This window comes from Crotalus tigris, unplaced genomic scaffold, assembly GCF_016545835.1.
Source record: "Crotalus tigris isolate CLP2741 ecotype Arizona unplaced genomic scaffold, ASM1654583v1 scf7180000024167.7108832, whole genome shotgun sequence".
In the NCBI taxonomy this organism is placed as follows: Eukaryota; Metazoa; Chordata; class Lepidosauria; order Squamata; family Viperidae; genus Crotalus; species Crotalus tigris.
The window spans coordinates 1,631,076-1,652,441 of NW_024100417.1; the positions used below are offsets into that span (position 1 = coordinate 1,631,076).

At 42.6% G+C, this 21,366-nt stretch overlaps 1 protein-coding gene across 1 annotated transcript in view; it reads right to left on the reverse strand.

Annotated features, from left to right (window-relative positions):
- Positions 1-355: 355 nt before the first annotated feature.
- Positions 356-21,366, reverse strand: part of MICAL1 (microtubule associated monooxygenase, calponin and LIM domain containing 1) — a 54,363-nt gene continuing 33,352 nt past the window's right edge. Inside the window, exons 17-24 of the mRNA XM_039323271.1 lie at positions 20,045-20,127; positions 14,473-15,076; positions 13,754-13,836; positions 5,779-5,880; positions 4,692-4,785; positions 4,452-4,551; positions 3,087-3,160; positions 356-1,778 (exon numbers count right to left, since the gene is read on the reverse strand). Of these exons, the coding sequence (XP_039179205.1) occupies positions 1,624-1,778; positions 3,087-3,160; positions 4,452-4,551; positions 4,692-4,785; positions 5,779-5,880; positions 13,754-13,836; positions 14,473-15,076; positions 20,045-20,127 (1,295 nt within the window). The 3' untranslated portion in view covers positions 356-1,623. The remainder of the gene's footprint in view (positions 1,779-3,086; positions 3,161-4,451; positions 4,552-4,691; positions 4,786-5,778; positions 5,881-13,753; positions 13,837-14,472; positions 15,077-20,044; positions 20,128-21,366) is intronic.

Sequence of the window (21,366 nt, forward strand, 5' to 3'; positions counted from 1 at the left end):
ATACATTTTCCAACCGTGCTTGTCCAGCTTCAAGAGCTTGCCCTATAGCAGGGGTGTCAAACTCACATTTCATTGAGGTTCACATCAGCATAGCAGTTGCCCTCGAGGGGGGGTGTAGCCAGGGTGGGTGTGGATGGAGTGGGTGTGGCCTATTGAGTGGGCATGGCCAGCTCTACATCGTTCAGTTGAAGGGTACCTGTGGGGGCCTGGGCAGGAGTGGGACAGATCTGAGGGTCTCTGGCAGAAGGGGGTGGGACCGGGGCAAATGCCAAGGCATGGTCCACTGGAAGAGCCTCACTGCCTGCTGAAACCCCTCCGCCGGAGCCTATCAAGCCGGATATGAGAAGTAGGCGAGGGCCATTTGCTGGCCACTTCCAGGCGATGGTGCATTTCTTCATTCCACACAAAGGGTGACACCTCCCCAGCATGCACCCAGAGGGCGAGGCCGACATGGCAGGGACTGGTTCCTCACTGTTTCCATATGACCTTCTAGAGCTAAGGCTGAATGAGTTTCAGCATAGATGGCCACCACAAAATTGTACATTGGCTCCTGGCCGACCTGTGGGGGCCGTTCCCTCACTGTTTCCAGGATGGTTTCGCGGGTCACATGAAACCACTTTGTGGGCCGCATCTGGCCCCCGGGCCTTGTGTTTGACATATCTGCCCTATAGCATCTGTTATGCTTCTACATACATGGAGAAATAATGCAAGAGAGGTATATTTCTCCTTGGACATTTATTATGACAGAAGCCCTTAGATGATGGCATTTTAAATTTTTATTGTAGGGCATCTATTTCTTTCCTCTAAAATACACTGTTGATTCTGTGTATCCTTCAAGAGATTTTAACTAATCTTCCTCTAGAATACAACTCTGGACAGTTTGTAGGCTCCTCTGAACTTCATGAAAGCATCATGCTTTTTTGCTTTTAGAACAATGTAAAATGTTTTCTCCATTTAAACCATACAGCCCCTCCTAATTTACCACATCTAGAATGATCACAAACATGGTCACCTGCAGCAGTAGAGTGAAAGAAATGTTTTCTGTTGGATGAGGCCCTATGTCAAAGGGGAGCATGCTAACTGGAAATATATACAATTGTCGCTAAATAATACATACATCTTCTGAATATTATTTTCCCTCCAAATGCTGCAAATAGGCTGCTTTCTTAAAGCCATTAGCAGTTGTATCTGCAAACAATTAAAAGCAGTTCTACATAGTTTCCTTATTATTTCCTAAAACACTTAAAACGTAATTGCATCAAGATCAGGCTTCTTTAGCTCCGTCTAGAACCACCATCAGACATTAACCGTCAAGAGTAAACTTTGCATAAACTCCAATTTTGGGGCTTCCGCTGGTGGTATTCAAAATAATTGAAACATGGACAGATGTCTAAGCACATGAACCACTTCAGGGCTTCGAGGTCGGTTTGAGCATATTGTTCATCTCATAATGAGCATATTTCCACACTTACAGCAGGAAAGCTACTGCTAAGCTGTCACAGAGTATAAAACAGCAGCTAAGTTCCTTTTCCAAGTGGTGTTTTTTGCCAAAACGGAATGGTTTGCCAAATATGAAGGGCATTCAGCAAATTTATCCACCGGGTAAACCTGATCTCAAATATTCTAGGCATTTTCCATCATTGGAGCATGCTCAGAAAGCTCATTGAGCCTCTTCCTCTCTTGCATCTCAATCAGAGCACTGCGTTGATTCACAACTGCAAGCAGTTGGGACAGGATCGTCTTCTCTGCCTCACAGTCCTCAGAAGTTTTCAAAGAATCTTTAAAACAAAAAGTACATGCACAGACTAAAGAACCGTTCTTGCTATTCAATTACATAAAAAAAGGAGAAGTGGAAGAACTGCAAATATCTGGATTACACCTCCAAACTTCTTTGGTTGTGCTGAGACTGACAATTTTTGGAAAGAGGCAACATCTGGGGAGCTGCAAATTCCCTATCCTTTATCTACTATTTTGTCAAAGTGAAAAGATAACATGGAAACCTGGGAGTTAAATTTCATCAGGAATAGACTTCCAAGAATGATACTTTTATAACCATAAATTGAATGAATGAATGAATATAAATGCTCCAACCGTGAAGTTTTTAAGAAGAGACTGGACAGCCATTTGTCTGAAATGGTATAGGGCAGTGGTTCTCAACCTTTCTAATGCCGCGACCTCATAATACATTTCTCCATGTTGTGGTGACCCCCAACCACTTATACATCACCGGGTGCCAGGGGCGTGGCCAAAGAAAAAGGGAAAAAATGGCAGACAGCCTTGTTTGGGGACCCCCGTGAAATGGTCGTTCGACCCCAAATGGGGTCCCAACCCACAGGTTGAGAACCACTGGTATAGGGTTTCCTGCCTGAGCAGGGGATTAGATTAGATGACCTCCAAGGTCCCTTCCAACGTTATTACTATTATTATTTAATGTTACTAGTTTTTCTGCCCCAACATAACATCATTCCATGCACACAGAGTAAACATACCCAAGTGCTATTTTTTTTAATTCAAGGAATGAATGCATGTTGTTTTCGACTCTATGTAACGACTTGCTGAATGAGTGAATATTCTCAATCAAATTCTTTTATTATTTAAAAAAAGTATGATCAAAAGGTAAATATATACTAGCATTCTTTTGTTTACATTTCCTATCCTGAGAATACTGAGACTGCAAATGATAATAAATATGCTGTCAAAGACAAACTTTGACAAAACACACATATTGTTAACAGAAGGCAAATGTGAAACTCTTCTTTGCAAACAAACTTTTTCTTTTGACTTTTAGATTCGGTTAGTAACCCAATGGACATGTCCATTTATTTAGAACTTTCACAATGTTGGGTTTTTCAGGACTTATGATCATCAGATTCCTGGCTTTTCACAATCACAAGAGGGCAGCTCCATTAGCAAATTTCTCTTTTTAGTGCAAAAAACGATTATTGCTCATCTCATAATGAGTTTAGGCAGCTATTTATTTATTCATTTGTATCCCACCTTTATTATTGTACAAATAACTCAAAATGGCGAACGTATCTAACACACCTTCCCCTCTTCCCACAACAACCTATTATGTTCTTTCTTACCATCCATATTATAATAGCGGCGTAGTTCTTGATCCAGCTGGCACTGCTGCTCCTCTAGCGTCAGCTCTTGCACACTAAAAAAATTGTCGTTATTACAATCCACAATTGAGAAAAAATTCCTGATAACATAAGGAATTCCCTTCCATGGAGCCTCTATACTGATTCTCTCATTGCAACGTGCTGTCCTCCAGATAGATAGACAGACAGACAGATAGAAAGTCAGTCAGTCAGTCAGACATATATGTATACATACATATACACACATACTCATCTCAAAAGCTCCATACTAAATAAGGAAGAGAATAGATGACGTTACTATACCTTAGGCATATTTGCCTTGCTAACAGAAGTATCGTAGCAAGATCGTCAGTATTTCCAAGTTATTTTACTAACTATTGATCATTCACCAGTGGAATGTTCATTTTATATTCTTCTTGCAGATTTTTCATCTAATATAAATTGCCTGTCCACAAGTTTCCAGGGATTCACGCTCAGAATTTTAAGTCACAGTCTATGATGGAGTCATATTGCAATTGGCCATTATATAGTTATTACATATTGGCTTAATCCAACATATAGTTATTAAAGCTTAGCTTAATATTCAACCACTATGGTTTGGAAGTTTAATTTATGAATTAGCAAGGTATGCATATCTGGTCACCATTACATATGACAGGACTTTACTCAGTTGAATTCAGCCTTTGACTTACAGGTAGTAGCCTTTGAATGCTATTATAGTACAGCTTTTTCTTAATTTTGATTTGAGTTAATAGAGTGAAAAGCTATTGATTTTGATTCTGATTGTCATAATGTCTAACCATAGATCGTATTGGTTCTGGTATTTATTATTTATCACATTTGTAGGTCACCCAACTCCAAAACGATACCAGATGGCTTCACAATGCTAGAACTAACAGTATTATAAAATATTATAGGAGCTATTAATCCAAAACATTGGGAAGGCTTTTGGAACTAGGTAAAAGATAACTGAAATAATAAAGGACTATGAGCTGATGTCAATTATATTTTCCTCTTTGGGGCAGAATGCTTTTATTAATATATGATGTCAAACAGATTACCTTATTTGGAGTGTGAAATTATATTTCTAACACTTTTCTGGGACACAACATGGGGGGTGTTTATACTGTTCATGCTCTCTAGAAGTCATTCTGGTCATTTTTTATGCAAGGTATGAAGCTAGTCCACTTGCTGGACTGAAGGTTATGTTAGTGGGAGGAGAAGCCCCAAATGGACTGTGGTCTCCCTTGTAATTCCTATGGCACATAAAAGAGCAATGCTGGATCCATTTTCTATAGTCAAAATGAGTTACAGATCTTAACTGACATAACTTGCAGAGTTCCTTACTCAATCATCAGGTCAGACTCTTCAGACATCAAGCTGTTCTTCTTTTGAATCAAAGTGAGCAACTGGTTCACCCACTGTTTCTTCAGTTCAGACTCTGTTCCTAAAGAATATGATGAAGGTAGGAGGTTAAATCTGTCATGTTAGCTTAAAGAAGAACCATTATACCACTTTGTGGCACCCGTTCTTCATATGTGGCCATCTCAAACACCATTCCTATTCAAGGAAGCATCAGATTCTTACCTGCCTCTTTTCGCAGAGATTGTTCCACCTTGACGCCCTGTTTCTCAAGCTCCCGAAAAGTCACTTCAATCTCTTCTAATCGCCTCTGGATGGCCTGCAAAAATGTTGGTCAAAATAAAAACTGATTAAAACAAAGATTTGGAAATGTAAGAAGAGGAACCTGTAACCAGATTCTAAAGCAGAGGAGGGAATTTTAGGAAAAGGAACCCTTTTAAAACAGGTCAGTAAAAGGCCTATCACGACACCACATTTAAGACTTTATTAGGATCTGGGCAGCTTCATTGCTAAGGCAGTAATGATGTCACAGAATAATTTTTGCAAAAGCAATACAAAAAGCATGGATAATACAGAAATACCCCTATACATTTTCAAACACAGCTACAGGTAGTCCTTGACTTATGACCACAATTGAGCCCCAAATTTTTGTTGCTAAGCAAGACATTTGTGAAGTGAGTTTTGCCCCATTTTATAATCTTCCTCGTCACAGTTGTTAAGAGAATCACTGCAATTGTTAAGTGAATCTGTCTTTCCCATTGACTTTGCTTGTCAGAAGATCACAAAAGGTAATAACATGACCCTGGACACTAAAATCGTCATAAATATGAGTCAGTTGCTAAGAATCTGAACTTTGATCATGTGACCATGGGGGTGTTGCAACATTCATAAGTGTGAAAAATGGTCATAAGTAACTTTCTTCAGTGCCGTTGTAACTTTTGAACAGTCACTAAATGAACTGTTTTAAGTTGAGGATCAGAAGTTTATCTTCCTTATTATAGTCATAGGAGGGAAGATTTTACATGCCAGCCGTGCCCCTTCTTCCTGTCCCACCTCCCCATGCGGAGCTCTAATGATGTGGAAAGAGAACAGCTGAACAAGGATGCTGTCCATAGATAATGGGTATCACACCTGTGGAAGATGCTGCTGTACACATTTGCAATATTGCCCATAAATGCTCTTTGGGAAAAAACAATAGTTTTGATGGCTGCAGAGACCAGGAAGTGAACCTGCCTTGATTTCTCTAATTTTTTATATCCCATTTCCTTATTTAAATAAATTCTGCATAAATATGTTGACAAAGAAAAATCACCTGAGCTTTACAAAACCTCTTCATTTCGGCCTCTTTAGCACGTCGCAACAGTGTCTTCTTCCAAGTTGGATACTGAGTGTCTTCAGTGAAGCTGAGAAAATGCTGCAAACGACAACGTGCACAAGTAAAAACAAGACAAGGTCATGTGGGTCGACTTAAAAGTTACTGTCTATCTGCAGTGATTGGCTCAGGCTAGCCATTGCTGCTTACATGGTTGCTAAAATCAACTGGACTCCTGCATCCCAAACATAAATTACTCTTTACAGGCTACGCTTAAAATTTTCCCCCAAATCCAGATGCCTGGTGAACTAGCTGAAGTAAAGTTCCCAAATTCTGCAATACACCCCTGCCCAGTAATGAAGGAATAGATATAGTGCCTGTTAATCCCACAAATAAGATTAGAATAAAAAACAAATCTATTGACACAATGATGCAGTTCATCATGCTTCTGTGATTTACGCTTATTTTCTTTTTACCCCTTGACAAAATTTTTCCTATTTTGAAAGGCCAAAAATTGAAAATAATGAATAAAAATACTGAACTTCACTAATATTCCAAAAACTACAGATATACTACATAGCAGGCTAGAAATTACCAGGTAACAGGAGCAGGTTCTGACAATGCCACCTGCTTTGCCTGCACAAGGACCAGGTTTCCAAATAAGTTGCTCACAACCCAAATTGTAAACCATGATTTGAAACCTGGTCTGGATCTTTGGGCAAAAGATGAAAGGACTGTCAAAGATTCAAGAAGGGGCGTTGACTTACCTGAACGCCTTTTCTCAGCACGGAGATGGATAATCCACGCAGTGGGTTGAGACTGTATTCCTGGCCAATCAGATCAGTCAGCCAAAGTTGCCACGCCCCGTCTTGGACCATGATCCTTTAGTCTTGACTCGAGCGCAGCCATTGACTGACAGTAAGACGTTTTGGCTCCACTAAATATACCCTATTATTCTAGTCTATAAGGGTGGGTGTGGATTATCCATCTCCGTGCTGAGAAAAGGCGTTCAGGTAAGTCAACGCCCCTTCTCCAGCACTGGAGATGGATAATCCACGCAGTGGGACATACCAAAGCCTATTGTCCCTTGGGTTGGGGAATAGACTGGTCCCGTGTGCAACTTTGGTCTAGCACCTGCTGGAGAACCCTCCTACCGAAGGAGGCCTCTGCAGAGGAGTACCTGTCGATTTTGTAATGACGAATGAATGGAGAGGGCGAGGCCCAAGTGGCTGCCCTGCATACCTCTTCAATAGAAGCCTGCATGGCCCATGCTGCTGAGGTGGCAGCACTCCTTGTGGAATGGGCTGTGATATGCTTGGGGACTTGCAAGGACTCCGCCTGGTATGCCCCCGTGATGCATGCCCTAATCCACCTACCGATGGTAGAGGACGAGACCTTCCGGCCCCTAGTAGCAGGGTGGAAGGATATGAAAAGCGCTTCCGAGCGTCGGAATTCCGCTGTGCGTGAAATGTAATGTCTTAGTGCCCTGCGTACGTCCAAGGTGTGCCATTGTTGTTCCAGGGGATGAGCTGGGTTTGGACAGAAGTCTGGTAGGACTATTTCCTGTGATCTGTGAAAAAGGGAGTTGACCTTTGGAATGAATGAAGGGTCTATTCTTAGGACTACCTTGTCCCTGTGAAAATGGCACAGGTCCTTCCTCATTGAGAGAGAAGCTAACTCGGATATCCGCCGAGCTGACGTGATGGCTACCAAGAATGCTACCTTATGGGTCAGATAGCGAATGTCACATGTTTTGAGTGGTTCGAAGGGCGCTCTGGTAAGAGCTTGTAGTACTCGTGGTAGTTCCCACGATGGATACCTGTGCACGGTTGGCGGTCTGATGTTTGCAGCCCCCTTGAGGAAGGATCGTATTAAGGGATGCTTGCCCAAGGATTCACCGGGGCTGGCAGAAAGTATAGTTGAGAGGGCGGCGATTTGCCTGCGCAGTGTGTTTGGCGAGAGGTCCCTCTCTAGGCCATCTAGTAAAAATTCTAGGATCTTGGGAATTGTGATCCCTTCGAGTAACAATTCCTGTTTAGAGCACCATGATTGGAAGCTTCTCCACGTGGCCTCGTAGATACGGTTCGTGGAGGGGCGCCTTGATGCCTGTATGACCCTAATTACACCCTGTGAGCAAGCCCCCTTGGCTAAAATTGACCGTTCAAGAGCCAGACGGCTAGTTGTAGCCATTGTGGCTCTGGGTGGGAGATCTCCCCCTGCTTGAGGGAGATCCTCTCCGGAGGAATCCGCCATGGATTCGTGCGGGAGAGACTCCTCAAGTCTGCGAACCAAGGTCTCCTTGGCCAATAAGGGGCCACAAGGATTACCTCGGCCCTTTCCCGCAGAATCTTGCGTACTACCGCCGGAAGGAGAGGTAAGGGTGGAAACGCGTACAGGAGCCCCTTGGCCATGGGCTCCGTAACGCGTCCGTCTGCTCTGCTCCCTTGGATGGGAATCGGGAGAAGAAGCGAGTTAGGTGGGCATTGGAAGGAGAGGCAAAAAGGTCCACCTGGGGAAGCCCGAAGCGGTGACAGACCTCCCTGAAGATCCTCGGGTGTAGTTGCCACTCCGAGTGATCTATTGTTGATCTGCTCAACAGATCTGCTTGGATGTTTGCCTCCCCCGATATGTGGTCGGCCTTTATGGAGGCCAGATTTTGTTCCGCCCAGGCCCCCAGTAGGAGGGCCTCGGCCGAGAGCGAGCGAGAGTGTGTGCCCCCCTGACGGTTTATGTGGGCCTTGGCTGTCACGTTGTCCGTCAGGACCAGTACGTGCCTGCCTTTTATGCTGCTGTGAAAATGCCTTAACGCTAGGTGAATAGCCCGCAGCTCGAGCCAGTTTATGTTGTGTCGGAGATCCACCGCTGACCAGCGGCCCTGTGTCCACTTGGTCCCCAAGTGGCCTCCCCAGCCGAATAAGCTCGCATCTGTTGTGACTACTACTCTGTCTGGTTCCCTGAAGGGGGACCCCCTGAGGAGAGCTGGAGATAGCCACCACCTGAGGGAGTGTCGTGCTCTCAGAGGTATGCCTACCCTCTTCCGGGATGCACTGATTTGTTGTCTCTGAAACGGGAGCATGAACCATTGCAGTTCTCTTGAGTGCAGCCTTGCCCAAGGAACTATTGCTATGGTCGATATCATCTTCCCTAGCAGCTGGGAGAGGCAGACCAGCGTCACTGACTGCCCGCGGCTTACCTGTTTTACGGCTTTCTTTATGCTGCTGAGGCGTTCCTGTGATAGGTACACCTTGCATTCCTTTGTGTCTATGACCGCTCCCAGGTGGAGTATTCTCGTAGTTGGGGTTAGATGGCTCTTTGGAAAGTTCACCGAGAAGCCGTGGTCCTGCAGCATTTTTATCACTAACTTTAGGTCCGCCCGAGACTGCTGGGCGGACGATGACTGGATTAGAATATCGTCCAGGTAGCACTGGACTCTGACTGGTACGTTTCTTAGTTGTGCTGCCAGAACCGCCAGAATCTTGGTGAACACCCTGGGCGCTGATGACAGGCCGAATGGAAGTGCCCTGTATTGAAAATGGTGCCCCCTGTAGGCAAACCGTAGAAAGCGGCGGTGAGCCAGAGAGATAGGGATGTGCAAGTATGCCTCCGTGAGGTCGATCGATGCCAGAAAATCCCCTTTCCTTACGCTTCCAAGGATGGAGCGTAGTGTCTGCATTTTGAATTTGCGGTATTTTATGTAGAAATTTAGCCTTTTCAAATCCAAAACGGCTCTCCAACCCCCCGAGGGTTTTGGGACCACGAAGAGGATAGAATAAAACCCCTGGTCTCTCTGGTTCATAGGCACCGGCTCTACGGCCCGTATGTTTAGAAGGTGCTGAACGGCCTCGTTCATGAGCCTTCTCTTTGTTGGGTTTGTGGGACAGGGGCACGGGCGGAAGCGGTTCGGGGGCTTTGAGAAAAATTCTAGAGATAGACCATGACGTATGGTGTTCCTGACCCATACGTCCGTGGTGGTCTCTTCCCACTGGGGAGCAAACCCTGCTAGTCTGCCCCCTATGGGAAGGTCTGGGCGGGAGTCATCTGGTACGGCGGAAGGGGCGGTTGTTCCCCCGAAAGGGCCGTCTTCCCTGTGTTTGCCTATGTCTTGTGTTCTGTCTGTCCCCCTGTCTTTCCCTATCCTGTCTAGCTTGGAAGGGTTGGGAATTTTGAAAGTAGTTGACCCTGGCTTCCGTACGAAAGGATTGTTTCCTTCCCCAGGAGCCGGGTCTCTTGTCCTGCCTTTTAAGCATGTGTTTAAGGACCTTGCGCTTGTCCTTGTTCTCTGTCAGGTATGGCGTTAGTGCCTCACCAAACAGCTTTGCCCCTTGGTACGGAGCCGAAGCCAATTTCCACTTGGATTTGGTATCCGCCTGCCAGTTCTTTAGCCAGAGGATGCGCCTGCTCGTGTTGTTTGCCGCCATTGCCTTGGCTGAAAACTTGGTCGCTAAAAGTGTTGCGTCCGACGCATATTCCGTGGCCGCTACCATTTTGCTGAGTTCCTGGTGAGTGCGTATATCCTCCATGGGAACCCGGCCCTGTAACTCACGGAGCCAACAAAGTGTGGCTCTGGAGAAAAAGGACGCAGAGGTAGACGCCCTGGTAGCCCAAGCTATTGCCTGGTGCGTTCTCCTGTAGTTGGACTCACTCTTTCGGTCCTCGGCTTTAAGAGCCTCAGCAAAATCTCCTGATATGGCCGTGTCCGATATCAGGGGACCTATGGGTTCGTCCACCACCAGTACCTCCAATGTTCCCTCTAGCTCCCTTGCTACGTTAAATAGCTTCCTCTCCGCATTGCTAGGAAGCGGTAGGGAGGTTGGCGCTGCCCACTGTTTCCTTATTGTGTTTAGGAACATGGTCGGGCATGGTATGCGGTGTTGAGTGGTTACCTTTTCGGCGAACGTCGGCTCAGCCTCCGTGTCAACTGTGACAGGCTCCGCTGGTGTCCCATGCCCCAGATGGGCTGTGGCCTCAGCCTTGCGCAGAATAGTAACAAAAAGAGAAGGGTTAAACAGGCCGCTGAAGGACGGCCCTTGAGGTGAGGTGTCCTCCTCCTCCTCAGACATTTGAATCCCTTGTGACGTACCTGGCTGGTCCAGGTAAGCTTCCTCAGAGACCGACGAGTCTGAGACGGAGGAGAGGTCCTGATGGTCCTCCGTTTCCTCCCGATGCCTCGTTCTAAGTCCTAGAGGCTTGGCTTTTGAAGTTTGAGCCCTGGCCTCAAATGCACGGTCCACTGCCTGTGCTATTAGGGTAGCTAGCAGATCCCCTGTCAATGCAGGAGGAGTGACCATTGCCTGCGACCCTGCAGGTGCTGTGGTTAGCATGGTCCTCGGGGTTTCCTGTAACCTCCGTGGGGAGGGGGATCGGGAGAGCGATGAGAATTCGCCTATCCCACCCTCTGTTTGGGACTGTGATGAGTTCCCTAATGACCAAATGGCCCGTGGGGATGAAGGGAGACCCAGCGGTAGGTCAGGACCTATTCCCCCATTCTGCCTATTTTCAATTCTGGCCCTTTTCTGGGCTCTGTCGAACTCTTTTTCTAGGGCTTGGTGTCTTCTGATTGCCTGTTTGTCAGCCTTCTTTGATGACTTCCTTGCAGCCTTTCTAGGGGCTGCAGAGGATTCCGAATCCTCTGAAGCAGGTGCTCCAGAGGATGAAGGCGGGGCTCCAGTGGAGGGAATGATTGCTTCCTCCATTCTCCACTAACGCTGGGCCGCGATAGGGGGGACCCAGGTAGTAGGAGAGCTCCAACTTTGAGTAAGGACAGGCGCACTACTGGGGGCGTCTGGAACTCAGGAGCAGACTCTGCAAAATTGTCAGAGTTAGTCACTGTGCACGGATAAGAACAGGCATGCTAATGGGAATGCCTGGAACCCGGCTTGACTATGGTGGGTAAGGACAGGCACGCGACTGGGGATGCCTGGAACCCACCACTAAATCCAGAGGCGTACGGGCCACTAATGGGGGACCCGAAGTCTGGGAGGAGCCAAAGGCAACTAAACACAGTTAGTTATGAAAGGTTCTTATTTACTTTAGGTAGAAGACACCAAGTCCTGGAACCAGTAGCTATGTGTCTGATTTGAATGTCTCTGAATGAATAATAGATGCTTTAGTACCCCAGTACTGCTTGCCTATTAATTCACTCCAGCGGCTGAACCTAGCTTTCTTAAGGAACTTTAACTCCCCTGTTTGGACAAAAAATATGGCCGCCGCTGCCAGGAAACTACTGCGCATGTGTTAACAAGGCTGCCTATGCCACGTGCGGTTGTAACAAAGAGCTGCGCGTGCTTCCAGCTGTGCAGACAATGGCGCCTCGTTTAAAAAATCCTGAGCAGCCTGGAGTGAAAAGACTGCTCCTTCGCACGCCAGCTGTTTCCCTTAATCAATCTCCCTCCCAGCATGCGTCCCCTTTGTCCTCCGCTTCCCTTGCTAACTGCTTGCCTTTCTGTCTTTTTTTTTGTTTGTTTGTTTGTTTGTTTTAAACGCGAGGGGTTGCCCGAGCCTCCCCGTTTGTTTAAGGCGGCTGCCGGCTGCTGGAAGGTGGCTGGGGTTGGTTAGGGAGGGGAGTTAGGGATTTCCCCCTTTTAAGTGGGGGTGGTTTCCCCTGTAGGAATCTGACTTCCTGAGTTTTACAATTTAGCAAGGAAATTTTTGAGTGGTCAATTAAATTGAATTAAATTATCTCTAATTAACTTTTAAACTAAGCAATTTCAGCTACTAGAAAAAATCCCCCCTAATGGAAAGGAACTATACCTGCCCAGGAGCCAAAAGTTGTAGATGTCTCGCATGGCCAGATCAGTCAAGACTAAAGGATCATGGTCCAAGACGGGGCGTGGCAACTTTGGCTGACTGATCTGATTGGCCAGGAATACAGTCTCAACCCACTGCGTGGATTATCCATCTCCAGTGCTGGAGAATAACCAACAGTTCAGTCTACACCTTTTAAAGAGTGTGCTAACTACAGAGTCTTAATTTGTAAAGTGCATGGAGGCATTCCCAGTTTCCCAGTAGATAGCCTAGGTCCTAGTCACTTTGTAAGAGTCTCGTGAATCAATATTGTAATACACAAACATTTGCTGTTGTTTCAGAGACCTACAAACTGATTCTAAATAATCCATGGCTATTTTCTAACACTTACTTAAATTAAATTAAATTAAAGATTAATATCACTGACTAAAAGGATGTCAAATCCCAAGTAACTGCTTCTCACATTACTCCTATCCTATGGATTCAAAGAAGTGTGTTGAGATTTGTGCCAGCCTGAATTTATCCATTTTGTGAGCCTTTCATTGAAAGGAGTTGCTAGGATTTCAAAGCCTTGATAACAATTGTAAAGAGAAGGCAGTGAAAGAACGCCAAGGTGACCACAGTGAAATAGAGATCACACGTAAGAAGATACAGGGAATAGAAATGGATCTTCTAAGAACCTTGTTCTTAGGAAGGAGAAAAAGAATAGGTGATGTGTACAGGGAAAAGAGCATTCTGGGATTATAGAAAAAAAGTACATTCTGGGATTATAGTAGAAAAAGTAGTGAAAGTATGTTTGGCAGCTTTCCTTAATTTATGCATCCTCCAGATGCAGATGTTCCCCAGAATTTCCTAGTCAGTACTGTTGGAGCTGAGAATTCTGCAAGCCAGAGTCCATTCACATGGAAAGTGCCCAGGTTGAAGAGAGATGTACATGATAAAGAGAAAAGAAAGGCAACCATGAAGCTTGTAGACAGGAAAACCAGAAAAAGAAAATATTTAGAAAAAGAAGAAACTTAAAACCTTTGATGGCATACAGAAGAGCATATATAAGAGACTTTTTTAAGGTGAAAAATAACTAAGAAAATATGAAAAATGTTTTTCAGCTATTAATATAGTGACAATATGATTCTCCTGGATTATTAATACATGAAAGCAGCTCTGAGAAACATTTGAATTATGCATGCAAACATTGTTTTGTTAGAATTCAGGTTTAGGGCTCTTGACTCACCATGTCTGTCCCAAGATCTAAGCTCCCTTTTTCTTCATCTTCCTCCTCTTCACTGTCACTGTCACTGTCACCTTCCAGAAAATCTGCCAAAGAAAAGCAGCTATTATGAGTAAAGGTACTGTATTCACCTTGCATGTAACAGAGTCACAGGGGCTCTTTAGGTTAAAAATGTAACTTGAACCTACAGTAGTACTATTTTCTCCGTAAAAATTTGAAGAATTGGTTTTCTGAAGAGTGCCAAGAAATGAAGTGGGTAAAGAGATGCTGCAGGATGTAAGGAATGAGAAAATTGCATAGTAAACAAAAAAAGAACCCCCAAAGGGTGCAGCAAAGGGCTTGGCAAGCTGCTTGATCTGATATAGGCAAGCTGGAGTCTGCCTCAAATATCACCACCTGTTGTGACTTTCAGACTCATGGGAAAAAAAACTAGAGAACAACTTTCTGTGGTTAATGATGAGGGACCTTTTCATTTGCAAGGAAGAACACAGAGTTCACAATCTTTTTAAATGGCAACAAAGGAAAAAATGTTGAATATGATGAATACCATGACACAATTTACGCTTGCATTATGGAAAAATACCACATAAAATGGATAAAAAGTATGTAAATCACAGACATCTGATTTTCATTCATTCTCTTTTGTTGAGTCTCTGCTCCTTCCTTTTATCATCTGTTTGGAACATTTGAGATATAATAAAAAAATAAGCAAGGAAAATAACCTGATTCTCTGCTGAAGCTGGATTCTTCCAGCCCCGTATGAGAAACATCAAGTGGGTTTGAAATTAGACTCAGTCTGGATAATTCAAACTTTTCCAAGTCCGACAAGCAAATCTTTTTCTTCTGGGTGATTTCACATTGGATTTGCTCTAGTCTGGGGTTTGAACCTTTTCCAGAAATAGTAAGACCAATTCTTGGCCCTTGTGAAAGAAGATTGAGACAAGGCTCTCCCTTAGAGTGATCACTCCAATTTTTTGGGTCCTGTGCCATGTTTTCAGGTGATCTTCTGCTTCCATCAATCTGAAAAGCCGAATCAGCCTTGGGAACAGAGTCACTCAGCTCCCCAACTCCCATAAGAGAGGACTGTCGATGTGGACGCCATGAGGAGCTTATTGTATCAGCACCTTCCTTTTTTGATGGGAATAGGCTGGGGCCTTCGCTAAATTGTTTCTGAACTGATTCAGGCTGGCGTTCTGACAGCTGATCTACAAAGGGAGACATATTCTTATCCAGGCTTTGCCAATTTGAATTTTTTACCATCTTCTCTTCTTCAGTAGTCAAGTCTAAAATGTCTTTGTCTGGTGGATTGCTCAGATAAGATGAATCCTGCAGAAACAAAACACATCAGGTTTGCAAACGAGTTGCAAGTATATTAAAACATCAGAAAAGTTTATCAAATTGATACTCTGTTCTCAAAGTAGCCAAGAAGGTTCTGAATAGAAAGCCTATAAGATACTGAGGCCTATTAATGCAACAGAATCTGCCTGTTTCCTGCAATTACAGTAACTGTGGTGTTGTAGTTTAAATGTTGGACTAAGAGAGCCAGATTCTAAGCTATCTTCAGCATTGGACTGAGGCCTGGTCATTCTTCTTGATCCACAGTTAATGTCATATGGAAAAATAGAGGGAGGGAATGTTATTGATGTTGTTTGAGGCTCCTGAATTAAAGGGGAGGTATAACTCAAATAATATGGAGAGTCACACTGTTTCCAAAACTATAGGTAATAAATAAATAAAAATAAATTACATAATAAATAATAAATGGAATGAATAAAGCGCGTTCACCAGGAGAGTTTAAAGTTAAAATACTTCAATTAAAGTATTTTACTATATTAAAAGGTTGCCAAGCTTTCGTTGGGAAAACTCCCCAACATCTTCAGGGCTGAGAGACTGTTTCTAACAAGGTGATTCAAACGGGTTCCATAGACGTCTGCACGTGGTTCCTAGACTGTGCTAGCATTCCCTGCTGAACAGCTGATAGGTGGGGGGGGGGAATCGGAGTAAAGATTTCTTCTGTCGTTCTCTCGAGCACTTTTGTTCACATTTCCGTCGACCTCAGGGGGTATTGTTAAAGTTATGTTCCGCCCTCTCCCGGCAGTATTGGCTCTCGTTGCAGTGGGGGGGTTTAGTTTGATGTCATTGTGTATCCTACCATGGAGGCGGGGCTTCATCGGCTGCAATTTAACATCTTTCCTCTGCTGCGTGCTCCCATATTTATCTTCGCTCGCATGTACAAGCATCAACTGGATGTGGTATTTTTCAATGTTTGAATCATCCTCCTCCATCATGGTGTCCCCCATGCTCATCTTCCCTCGTAGGTCAATATTCAGGTTAAATCCCCCCCATTTCTGTGAGCAAAAGTCTGTTGGTATTTGGGCAGATTCCCCGCTCATGTTACTTTCCCTTTTATCAAGCGAACGGGTCGTCATCACATGTTTTTTCTCCCCTCTCTGTATGGGATATCCACCTTTATTATTATTATGGGTAGTGCTAAATTTAGTGGTTCTATCCTCAAATTTCTTAAGCGCTCCAATGTCATTATTATTGTTTTCTCCAATTAAAGGGGGTGTGGTTTCCCCTTGATATTGTTGGGGGGTTTCTGGGTAGTCTATATCAGATTGTTTCTGGTAGGGAGAAGGTGTAGCTCCTGGTTTGGAATGTTGTGCATGTTGATTGTAAGGTTTGTGATATAAAGGATGATGGTTTGAGTTCCATTTTCGTAGCGCTTGTTGTGCTGGGTGCAAGTCAATGTGACGATTGATTGAGTTGTTATTCGAGAACCAGGCTTCTTTTAGCTGCTAAAAGCACAACATTCCAAACCAGGAGCTACACCTCCTCCCTACCAGAAACAATCTGATATAGACTACCCAGAAACCCCCCAACAATATCAAGGGGAAACCACACCCCCTTTAATTGGAGAAAACAATAATAATGACATTGGAGCGCTTAAGAAATTTGAGGATAGAACCACTAAATTTAGCACTACCCATAATAATAATAAAGGTGGATATCCCATACAGAGAGGGGAGAAAAAACATGTGATGACGACCCGTTCGCTTGATAAAAGGGAAAGTAACATGAGCGGGGAATCTGCCCAAATACCAACAGACTTTTGCTCACAGAAATGGGGGGGATTTAACCTGAATATTGACCTACGAGGGAAGATGAGCATGGGGGACACCATGATGGAGGAGGATGATTCAAACATTGAAAAATACCACATCCAGTTGATGCTTGTACATGCGAGCGAAGATAAATATGGGAGCACGCAGCAGAGGAAAGATGTTAAATTGCAGCCGATGAAGCCCCGCCTCCATGGTAGGATACACAATGACATCAAACTAAACCCCCCACTGCAACGAGAGCCAATACTGCCGGGAGAGGGCGGAACATAACTTTAACAATACCCCCTGAGGTCGACGGAAATGTGAACAAAAGTGCTCGAGAGAACGACAGAAGAAATCTTTACTCCGATTCCCCCCCCCCACCTATCAGCTGTTCAGCAGGGAATGCTAGCACAGTCTAGGAACCACGTGCAGACGTCTATGGAACCCGTTTGAATCACCTTGTTAGAAACAGTCTCTCAGCCCTGAAGATGTTGGGGAGTTTTCCCAACGAAAGCTTGGCAACCTTTTAATATAGTAAAATACTTTAATTGAAGTATTTTAACTTTAAACTCTCCTGGTGAACGCGCTTTATTCATTCCATTTATAATTATGCCCGGGAGTCGCATTTTCACCATCATTATTGAATAATAAATAATATATATCATGATGAATAAAACCACTGAGAACATTAATCTCCAGGCATCTGTCTAATCTTTTTATTTTAACTACTGCCATACTGTGGTACAGCACTCAAAGACTTGATCATATCCTACAAGAAACATTTCCCATCTTTACATGACCTGTGATCAGATTTATTGAAAACCTACAGGTACTAGCAACAATGGCAGAAAGATATATATCTAAGTTTGTATGACAAGGAAAAAAAACCTCCAAAATTAAATATAAAATACTTCAAGATGAAAAGGAACAAAGAGAATTGAAACTGCCAGATCTGAAATTGTATTTCACAGCCTGCTGTTTTGTTTGGATAAAAGAGTAGGTTTTGTTGAGAAATAAACAAATTTTAGAATTAGAAGCGCACAATCTGAGGTTCAGATGTTATGCTTTTCCATGGTACAATAAAAGTAAGGATATTAATTATATATTTCATATTCTCAATATGGTAATTTTAATATAAACTCAGATTGCCTGAAAATTCCTTTATGAGTCTCAGCACAAGAATCATTTTATAGGGGAAAAACAATACATAAAGAAAAATGGGTCTTAGAGTTATTAGAACAGGAACATGAAGAATATAAAATGAAATCAAAAGAGGAATTGACTGCAGAGGAATTGAGTTTTCAATGGTTTCTATATGCACAATTAAGAGAAAGATTTATGGTAGATAATAGAACATTTGGAATTTAACAGCAAATGAAAGAATTTGAAATTGAACTATGTGCAAATGATGAACCTACAACTCCCAAAATGCATAGTATAAACTTTTACTGACATTTGTAACAGAAAAAGAACAAATGAAAACTGCATGATAAAATAGACTAAGAACTTTAGACATGACATACTGATGGAACAGTGGAAAGATATATGGTTAAAAGGATTGATGTTTTCATTATGTTATAATCTAAAAATGGCTGTTTATAAAATGATATATCATTGGAGTCACAGGAAAATTGTCTGAATGTATAAAGGTACTTCAAATTTATGTTGGATATATGGACAACATGAAGCATCATTTTATCATCCTTGGTAGGAATGATAAAACCTCAAGCCTCAACCTCTTAAACCTCAAGTCCCAAATTTCTGGGCTCAAATACATATAATGACACAAAGAAATTTAAAGATCAACATTTAACTGAAACCAGAACCTTTCTTGCTGGGATTAATGGATAGCCAATTAGAAAACAGCCATGGAAGATTACTTTGATATACAATTACTGCTGCAAGACTATTATAAGCAAAAAATGGAAAGGCTCTAAAATACCCACAATGGAGAAACAGAACTAACAGAGATAGCAAAATTCATTTGTTTGATTAGAGAAACATCAACAACTAGATTTATCAGTACTAGGAATGTCTCATGGGCTTTTTTGCTGAAAAAAAGAGAAAAACGAATTTATGATTTATGGGTTTACAGATTGGAAAGGGTGGCTTACAGAAAGAAAAGTATTACGATATAACTTTAGAGAGAGAGGGCAAAATATAAATGTATTTATAATCTCTACCAAGAAGATCAGAGGCTGTTTCTTTATAGTCTTTTTCTTTTTTCATTTACATTTCTATTTTCTTTCTTTTCACTATTTACTATTTTTCTTTCTTTATTTTCTTTTAGGCTATTTACTTTGTTAAAAAAATTCTTCAATAAAAAATATTTTAAAATATGAAAACTCTGAATTTGAAGCCAGTTTCCTATCATTTTGATTGTCCTTTTCTTCCACCTTTTACAGAGGAAGAGAAAATAGTGTTATAATTGTTCCCTCTCAATTTTGAATGAAAATAGGAGCAGCATCTTAGAAAACAGGATTCATTGTTGCATGCAAATAAAATAGTATGATATGTTTTTATAAATAAGAGTCATTTACTACATTTTGTTATGTAGCCACAAAATTTTGTTATGTTAGGCTTCCTGTCCAAGTTTGTTTAATCAGTCCCACAAGAAGGTGGAATCAAGCATGGGCAAATAAGCAATATCAACAGCACACTGCTTGTCACAATAAATCAACATTCAGTGGTGTTCAAACACAATCATTTCTTTTGGCGGGTGTGAGGAGAGACACAAGGATCAGAAGTATAGTAGATTTCTATAAAGGCATTACAATACCAGCTAGTTCGCTTTTGAGTTCTTCCTTACAAAATTCCTTTTTTTTCACAGTAGCCACACCCCAAATCATCAGTTTTACTTTGCTAGCCACATGCATTATCAGTTTTCTGGTCAATGATTCCCAGCTGAGATTCTATTTAGAATATGTGGGAAATTAGGTTTGTGTTGTCCAAGATGCAAATGACATACACCTGCTTATAGTACATCATATTTCTAAAGATATTGTTCTAAAGCACTTTTTGTCAACACCTCAGCCCTGTCAGCAATCTGGATCAATCATTGGTTATCCCTAACTCAAAATCACATAAAAAACCCTGTCCATATATATCAATCCTTTCAAGATTATCCACTTGTTCTTGCTCTGCTCTAACCCTCAGTTGGATTCTGAAAAGCAGCCATCCTACCTACCTCATATGCTTCTTTGAAGGAAGCTTTGCTGGGGGCAGCCATGTCTGATGAGACCCAGGAATGCAAACTGCAATAGAAGTTGCCTAGGAAGAAACAATCAGGTCAGTATGTGACTGCAATTCATTTGCCCAACCAGAAACGCTATTATAAATGCAGATTTAATCTTCGGGATTAAATACAAGGAGGCTGGGGCAATGAAAGAATCTGAAACAAGGGTGCATATTTTCCAGGCTGAGGGCCTCACTTGCCTTTGAGTAGGGTAGCAAAGATAACACACCAAAGAATGCGTGGCACCAGAAAATGACTGGTTTTGATTTGATTATATATATTATTCATTGAAAAATAATTATCATTATCCCTTTGCAATCAGTTATTTAATAGTTTCCTCCCTGTCAACTATTGGAAGTCTCTGGGGATGTAGGAGCCAAGGTGGCGCAGCAGTTAGAGTGCAGTACTGCAGGCCACTTTAGCTGACTGTGTTCAGCAGGTCAGCGGTTCAAATCTCACCAGCCCAAGGTTGACTCAGCCTTCCATCCTTCTGAGGTAGGTAAAATGAGGACCCGGATTGTTGGGGGCAATGTAAATATATATATATATATATATATATACATTGCTTACTGGTGTACACCACTTAGAGAGTGCTTGCACTTAAAGCGGTATATAAGTCTCATAAATAAATAAATAAATGTAATGGTATGTGAGAATGACCTTAGGAGATAAAAAAGATACTGCCTAGGGAACAATCAGATAAGAGAAGGTACAGCCCATAGCTGCATAATGGGCAGAGAAATTCAAAAAGGAACCTCCCTTATTTCTCAGGCTGTAAAAAAGATGGCGGGAGACTCACAAGGTTATGTTAATGTAGCTTTAGAATAAAGTGCAATTGGCTTGCAAGATTGATGTCAGCCATCCCAGGTGGACCAGACGGGAAATACAATCAGTTAAGCTAATTCTATATTATTGTAAGGCTACATTAACATAATCTTGTAAATCTTATAGTGTAAATTTGCCGCGTTCTTTTTCACAGATTGAAGAGGAAGAGAAATTCCTTTTGGAATTGTGTACTTAACCTCTCTTACCTTTTTGTTCGCTAAACAGCATCTCTTCTGTCTCCTAAGGTCATTCCCGTATACCATTATAGACTGTCACTCCTAAGGCTGTTGGACATAATGCCCTGAAACTTTTGGTTGTACAGCTCTACTCAAACTCTGTCTGGAGACAACAAAACATGAAATAATATAACCAGTCAGAGTTCAGACAACTCAAACCATTTCTACTCTCCCTGTATAGCTGTGCCTGTCAGGCTTCCAGATTGGCTTTAA